Source organism: Aegilops tauschii, chromosome 1, assembly GCF_002575655.3.
Source record: "Aegilops tauschii subsp. strangulata cultivar AL8/78 chromosome 1, Aet v6.0, whole genome shotgun sequence".
Taxonomy (NCBI): domain Eukaryota; kingdom Viridiplantae; phylum Streptophyta; class Magnoliopsida; order Poales; family Poaceae; genus Aegilops; species Aegilops tauschii.
Window position 1 is genome coordinate 343,564,213 of NC_053035.3, and position 8,015 is coordinate 343,572,227.

An 8,015-nucleotide genomic window follows, 5' to 3' on the forward strand; every position below is an offset into this window, starting at 1 on the left:
TGATATCCGCGCACCGGTGTAGCCCCTTCTTCCATACATATCCGATGTGTGCATATAGAAGGACTTATCCCTTACAAATCGTAAATAGAGTACCTGAAGGCCTCCATATCCGCCTCATATTTGGGCTGGATTTGAGGGGTACCGGCCAGTCCGGGCGTTTGAGGCCCATTTAAGGCGCTCGTCTGGGTCAAAATTTCATGACCGGTCAGTGACCGGGCGGCTCTCCTGGGCGTATGAGGCTGGTTTGGGGCACCCGGCTATAAATGCTCTAAGAAACAAAGACACGTGGTGTGATGAGCTAACAAAAACAGAATTCTTTTGAATTAAAGTTGGATTAAATTAGTCATGTGGGCTAACAAAAGAAAAGGATGGATGACATGCCGTGTTGGTGGGCTAACAAAAGCATAATTCTTCTAGACTAAATTTGGATAAGGCTAGTTCTTTGGGCGGCTTAAAAATCAAGCCGCCTCTCTTCAGTTTTAAAAACAAGCCCTTTGAGTTTGTTGAGACTCTAAATTCATAAATAGTTTAGAAACCCCAAAGAACAAGAGAGGCGGCTTATGAAAAAAGCTAAAAAGGGAGCGATTTATTTTTTCAGCTGCCAAAAGAACTGGCCCTAAATCCGCCAAGATTAGTAACATGTGTGATGTTTTGGGCTAAAAAAAGATTTATGACATGTGTGCCAACTTATGAGAAGCACTCCTGAGAGCTTCACAGATGCCGCCTCACGCCTCTGCTCATCCACCTCGGTGAGCCTCCACCAGCGGCCGCTCCTCCCGCGCCCTTGACGATGATGCAGTCAAATTGTTGACCATCATTACAAGTCCACATGAGATGGCTCATGAAGCGAAGAGAAGTGACAATACGGAAGGGTCGTTAGAGGCGTGCGAGGGTTTGTTACACCCGGTGCAACACACGAACTTTTTCTAGATTATCATGTAAAAAACAACTTTTTTAAAGAAAAAACAACTTTTCAATACCATGAAACATTCTATCCATCTGATTTTTATGGTTATACATGTGCTCTTACCTGTTTTTTAAACACAGTACAGACGCAAGCGCTTATACATATGTGTATACACTTATCCTTATAAATGCACACCCGCTCACACTATCTCTATGAGCATCTTTGAGAGACTGAGTCGGCATATCATCTTGAGATTTACGAAGTTATCGTAGACGCCTCATCGTTGATAGAAACATCTCCTTCCACTGAAAATGCATCGCCGGAAATTATAAAATAAATTCAGAAATTATACGAGCACGGGACTTGAAAATGGTGGGCAGAGATACCACTGCGTAGGTCGATTCGCTGTGCTCTTACCCGTCACAGCGTTTACTACCACATCGCCGTAACGAGCTTCTCTCGTTTCTTCCTTCCCCTACGCCTACACCACCACTCCTTTGTCCTTACCGGAGAGAGGTCAGCGCTCTTCGCGGCCGCCGCCGAAACCATCCCTGGCGGAGGCGGCCGGCGAAGAGTCACTCCCCCCTTCGTCGTGAGTAGAAGTGAGTAGTCACTTCCTGCTCTCCCCGCGCTCTCTGCGGTGTCGGAGGTTGACCGCGATCTCAGATCCACCGAATCCGATTCCCCGGCACGATCGAGCCGAATCGGGAGCCCCTAAACCCTCAATCGTCGGCGGCGCCGCCGAACCACCTAGCCTCTGACTCCCCCTTTACTGGGTGAGCTCCCCTTTTGCTGTGATCCCACGGGACACGAGGTGCAACCCGCCCCCTTGTTGGATCGGAGCGTCGACGATGATCGTCGGGAGGAAGAATGCCGGCAAGGCCTCCCCCTTCTTGCTCATCCTCATCTCGGTCGGCTGCTTCTTCGCGACCTACAACTTCCTCACAATGGTGGGCCACAGCCGAAGCGGAGACGGGCCACGCAAATTGCTCGGCAGCGGCGATCAGGGCGGTGCCGTGGCCTTCGGGTCTGGTTCGGACCCGTCGAAGAGGTTCCACGTCGCCCTTACGGCGACGGATGCGCTGTACAGCCAGTGGCAGTCGCGGATAATGTACTACTGGTACAAGCAGATGAGGGTCAGGCCTGGCTCGGATATGGGCGGCTTCACGCGGATCCTTCACTCCGGAAAGCCGGATGGTTTGATGGATGAGATACCCACCTTAGTGGTTGACCCCCTCCCTGAAGGCGCTGACCGGGTGAGGTTTTGGATATTCCATTTTGTTACCATTTGTGGAGTTGAAGCTTTTGCTAATATGATGTTTTGTTCAGGGTTACATTGTCCTCAATAGACCTTGGGCATTTGTCCAATGGTTGCAAAAGGCAAACATCAAGGAGGAGTAAGCATATTTCCTTCTGTTCTTTGTTTGTCTTCACTGGAATATTTAGGTTCATTGGTTTCCTAATAAAACGATTTGCAGTTATATACTTATGGCTGAGCCAGATCATATCTTTGTGAAGCCTTTGCCAAACTTAGCTCATGGTGAAGAACCTGCTGCATTTCCGTTTTTCTACATCAAACCAACTGACAATGAGAAGATACTAAGGAAGTTCTTTCCAGAAGAAAAAGGTCCTGTCTCAAATATCGATCCTATTGGCAACTCCCCTGTGATTATCCAGAAGGTACAACTCTTCTCTTGTGAGAAGATTAGTACTCCCTCTGTTCACTTTTATAAGACGTTTAGACAATTCAGACAGCATCCAAAACAGTTATGTCAGCTGTCCAAACGTCTTATAAAGAAGAACGAAGGGAGTAGAATACTTAGCTGTGCTAAGCTTTATACTTCTGTTACCATGACTGGTTCAGCTATACTAGATGCCAAGATGGCATAATGTGCCAAAACTTTGTTCTTTTAGTAAGTACTATTTCTGTATACTCACCTGTCATGACAATTTTATCCTATTTTGGATGTCCTCAAAATATCTAAGGCCCAGCTTGAGAAGATTGCTCCAACCTGGATGAATGTTTCGCTAAAAATGAAAGAGGATGTGGAGACAGACAAAGCTTTTGGATGGGTCTTGGAAATGTCAGTGCAGTTCTATATACTTTTACCTATTGACTTAACATGCGCGAGACTTATTTGGAGCTCCTTTCTATCATATTTATAGGTATGCATATGCTGTTGCAAGTGCATTGCATGGTGTGCACCACAGCCTCCAAAAAGATTTCATGATTCAGGTGCATAGAATTCTGCCACTTGATAGATTATCCCGTAGTTTGTTTGTGGCAGCTCATATCATCAAATATGTGATTAATTCTCATTGCAGCCTCCATGGGACGCAAAATCAGACAACACATTCATCATCCATTATACTTACGGATGTGACTATTCATTAAAGGTGACTGCTGTTTAACCTTAAACATCTGTCAACATCTTGAAGATGCCTGCCATTGTTCTGTAAAATCTACTACTTCTGTAACTAAATATAAGGCGTTTTTGCAGTTCAAAAACGTCTTATATTTAGTTACAGAGGTAGTATTTCTCTATTACTGCAACAAAATTGTAACTTTATAAGCTTCTCATGATAGCATGTTTGTGATTATCTTGTAAAAATGTAGGGTGAGCTGACTTATGGTAAGATCGGGGAATGGCGTTTTGATAAGAGATCTTATCTTCGCTCACCACCACCAAGAAATCTTTCATTACCCCCTCCAGGAGTTCCTGAAAGTGTGGTATGCACATACTGTTTTGCATATTTTTTTCAGTACGACGAAATGCCATTTCCTTCTAAAACTGTTGACTTCACGTTTCTGAAATTTCTGAATTGCCTTGCATCAAAGTGTAAAATCTTATCTTTCTGGCATTCGCAATAGTGTATCCATGTTTAGCTTATCTCCTGTAAATTGAACTTGTCGTGGGTAAGTGGGTTCTATGTTAATAGACATAGCAAAAACAACCGAATAAGAAGGAATCTTATTGACTCTTCCTGCTGTGAATATTGATGTTTGGTCGCGTGATCTTGATCCTTGTATATAACTGATTGTATATATTTTGTAATGGGTGTGGGGCTGGTGACAGTGAGTCATGGCGAGGCGATTACTGTAGTATACCTTTAAAAAAGGGGAAATTGTAGGGGAGGCCCCGACAGTAAAGCTAATAAGAATAATATATACAAGAGAGGATATGTACAAGGCTGGAAGGGGGTGAGGGGAGGGGGCTATCAGAAGAACACACATAGACAGGCTTGGCACAGAATTAGCCTTTAGATGGCCCAGCCAAGACCTGAGAGAGGTGGCAAGCTCCTCCCTTGTTCTGTGAGAAAGATGGCAAAGATCCCTCTTCAAATTAAACAACCAAGAGCCCCTACTATGAGTAATGTTGTCAAAGACTTTTTGCGGTTCTTTGCTTCCAAATATTCCATGCCGCAACTGTCAGGACTTCAGAGAAGAAAGGCTTGTTGATCTTGTACTTCACCGGAGGGGGGGGGGGGGGGGGGGTGAACTGGCAACGTTAGGGCACTTGGATTTCTAGAGTCAAGAAGTAAAAGGACCTGAATGTGCTGAAAATAGGCGCTATATATTTTAGAAGAAAATTTTAATCCCAGTGAGAAGGACCAAGAATCAGCAACATCAGGGAAAGATGCATGCTGGACAGATATTGCCTGAATTCATGGAAAGGGTATTGGACAGCAACCACGTCATGGACCAATATAAGGTTATCAAGGGTAAAGGAATGAAGCCTGGGAAATCTTCTCCTCAAAAGGTGATCAGATCAGTTGCCGCTCCAGATGAGAGCAGTATCTCCTCTTGCAATAGAGCAAGAGCCTGCTGTCTGAATTGTGATAAATTTTGAAGACATCATGCCACCAGAAGGATCCCATGGGCCTAGATGCATGAGGAGGGATATTGGTGTAGTAATTCCAGATGGGATTGACCCAGGGGATGTCGTCCTTGTTATAGAATTTAAAGAGATGTTTCATCAACAGAGCTTCATTCTGAGCAGAGAGGTTGATAATACCAAGCAACCCATTGCCTTTGCGGCGGTAAACACTAGACCAGGCTGCCAAAGCCTTAGGTCTATTGGAGAATTCAGATTTACCGCAGACACAAATTCTTCTAGATATATCAACAATGTCTTTGACACCATTAGGGACGTCTGAGGTACCCGTGTACAAGGTTGGGGGAGCGGTTATCACAGCTTTGGCCACTAAGAGAGACATGAATGACGAGCTGGAAGCTAATCTTCTGTCGATATGATTGATGAAGGGGGCATAATCCCTGATTTTCGGTCTAGTGATACCAAGAGGGAGTCCAAGGTAGTTAAAACGAATTGACTCAATTTTGCAGCCAAACAGACCGGCTAAATTAGCCATTTTGTCCTCAGGCGTGTTGATGGGGTGAATGCCGGATTTATGGAAGTTAACCTGAAGGCCAGTGGATTGACAAAAGCTCTAAAAGACCTTTTGAGGCAAAGGAGCTGACAAGGGCAAGCTTGGATAATGAGAAGAGTATCGTCAGCGTATTGAGCAATTAGGGGAATCATCACCGGCAGCATGGATCGGGAGATGAAGAAGATTGAGCTGCAAAGCTTTGTTGATTATGGCTTAAAGAACGTCATAATTTGGTTGTCAATCTATTTTTAGGACTTATCTGGTTAAGCTTAGGTTTCTGTACACAAGTTCCTGGTCGTTTTTTTAATCATATGTCAGAGCCTTGGCAGGTGGCATGACCAGATCAAGGGCGACTGTCCTACATTTTGACGCAAACCCAGCCAGGTCTATAACAGAGTGAAGGAACTAATGCATGCATTCAGAAGACTATTGTCAAATAAGCCTGGACGGCTGGACACATCATCTTCTCCAAAAAGATTCAGTGGGAATTCCATACCATATTAGCTTGTAACCCAATATACAAAGTTTTACTCCATGAGGCAGAACATGCATGTAGCCAACTTGCAAATGATGCATTGGTATTAGTTTTTGCATCTTTTGAGCCACTTATCAGTAAAAAAGAGAACTTTATTAACGGGGCACTAGCACCTGTGTCATGTTTCGAATCCAGGTGGGCTGTGTTGAAGTGTATATTCAAGCACAGAAGCCGTCAGCCAACTGAGCTGCGCTCAGTTCTTAGCCACTCATTATTAGAAGGGATTCTCCATTAGTTTCTTCCAATGAAGCATAAGTTTATGCACTTGTATTGTGCTATGAGAGCTTTGTGGATATCAGTCTCATGTCATTGTTTTCAAGATGAGTTTTGCCACTTACTACTGGCACATAGATGTACGTACTTCAACATGAACCTGGCATGTATGCATTTTGCATCAGTTGGCGCAGCAGCGTCCGTATGCAAGTTTCCACTACAGGCTGTGATTCCAGCAAAGATGTTATAAGTGGCATGTGGTACCAATATCTCATGTGCACTACCATATAATATATGCAATTTTCGAATTGGCCGTGTCAATGGATTATTTTTTGTGATCTATACGTCAATCTAATAAAAAATTACGGGTCGGTCATAAAATTTCTGAACCTTTGCTTCTGGCTATCCAACTAGGGTGTTACGCGATTGAAATTCTCACAATTCTTCTGGATCTGCTGCTATTGTTAATGGAATTCGTTCGGCAATAGACAAAAAAGTTGATGCAAAAGCTAGACCAGCCTGCAGAAATTTACGTTGGACAACTTTGTTCTTTATCAGTATCTTTCTTCTTCTTTCAGTTTGACATGCACTAGAGCTTAGTACAGCTGGATCCGTTACAATTTAAATTAGTGTTTCGTGATAAAATGTAAAATCCCTTCCTATGGTTGTTTTCTGATCTGAATTACATTTTTTCAGGCCACCCTTGTGAAGATGGTCAATGAGGCCACTGCAAACATTGTAGGGTGGGACGACGAAATATGAATGATGATTTTGCCAGAGAGGAGCTTAATTCATCTGATGCTGGGGTAGAATCAAAGAATCTCAATGATCAATAATACCAGAGCATTCAATTCATGTTCTCTTGAGCGGAGGATGGTGGCTAATTCCTACACATTAACCTAGAATCAGTTGTTGACAAGAGAATACGTAGTCATTTGATCCTTTGTCTCATTTTTGGGTTGTAAAGCAGAAACATAAGCTCTCCTTTTTTAGTCTCCTGGCCCATTCAGTTGTACAACAAAGCGGAAATGAAGGATCCTTGAGTACTCTCATAAGTACTTACCATGGGAAGTATATTACAGCCTGGAACAAATTCTTGTAGCTGCTTAAGAACATCCTGCTGAGTGATCTGAATGATAAGCTGTTAACCGCAAAAATCCACCCACGTCATGTTCTCCTTTCCTTTTCGAGGGACTTCAGACTTTATATATCATATTGTTGTTTATGTTTACCTCACTTTCTATTCTAGAGGCACCGGGCCACTCGTAATCGATTTGTATGTATAGCTGTGCTATATTATGGTCTATTTGATTCATAGGATTCTCCAAAACACAGGAATAGAAAGAACAAAATATTGTTATGTCATGTCTGTTCGAATCCTGCAGTAATTTGATTTGTTGGATTGTACTATCACAGAAAATTCCTTATGATTCTCTGCAAAAAGTAGTGAATGCAAAATTCCCCATGAAGTGCAGTGTAAAGGAGTTGCAAAGGACACATGCAATGGTGGGACTCGGCAGGTGGATCCTATTTGACGCCCGCGAGTGTCCAGGAGAAGTGGCTTCGCTGAAGCGCTCGAGCAGCTGCGCGCGACGGGCCGGCCCACCTCGCGAATTAAAGCGTTGCCAGGCAAACCGGTTCTGGGAACCTTCTAGAAGGTTCCCTAAACCGGTTTTTTTATACTCTTTGCCGGTTTTCTGATTTTTCATGTATCTTTATTCTTTTATTGTTTCTGTTTTTTAAATTCTGTTTCTGTTTCTGTTTCTGTTTCTTTTTCTTTCTCTTTTTATTTATCCTTTTTCGTATTTATTTTCATCATTTGTTTTCAAAAGCTTTAAAATTCCTTATTTTCTTCATCAGTTCATAAAAAACACAAAGGTTTTAAAATTTTGTTCACAGTTCAAAATGTGTTCAGCGTACATTACAGAAATGTTCAATGTATATTTTAAATTTGTTCGGGACATTTCACAA

General features: G+C 43.0%; 1 protein-coding gene across 1 annotated transcript; it reads left to right on the forward strand.

Annotated features, from left to right (window-relative positions):
• The first annotated feature begins 1,299 nt into the window (after positions 1 to 1,299).
• Positions 1,300 to 7,201, forward strand: LOC109733679 (hydroxyproline O-arabinosyltransferase NOD3). Its single transcript, XM_020292904.4, has 8 exons — positions 1,300 to 2,163; positions 2,237 to 2,304; positions 2,386 to 2,587; positions 2,894 to 2,991; positions 3,074 to 3,143; positions 3,233 to 3,304; positions 3,525 to 3,638; positions 6,741 to 7,201. Exons 1-8 carry the CDS (start codon positions 1,759 to 1,761, stop codon positions 6,804 to 6,806), a joined length of 1,095 nt encoding a protein of 364 aa, XP_020148493.1. The 5' UTR covers positions 1,300 to 1,758; the 3' UTR covers positions 6,807 to 7,201.
• Positions 7,202 to 8,015: the final 814 nt, after the last annotated feature.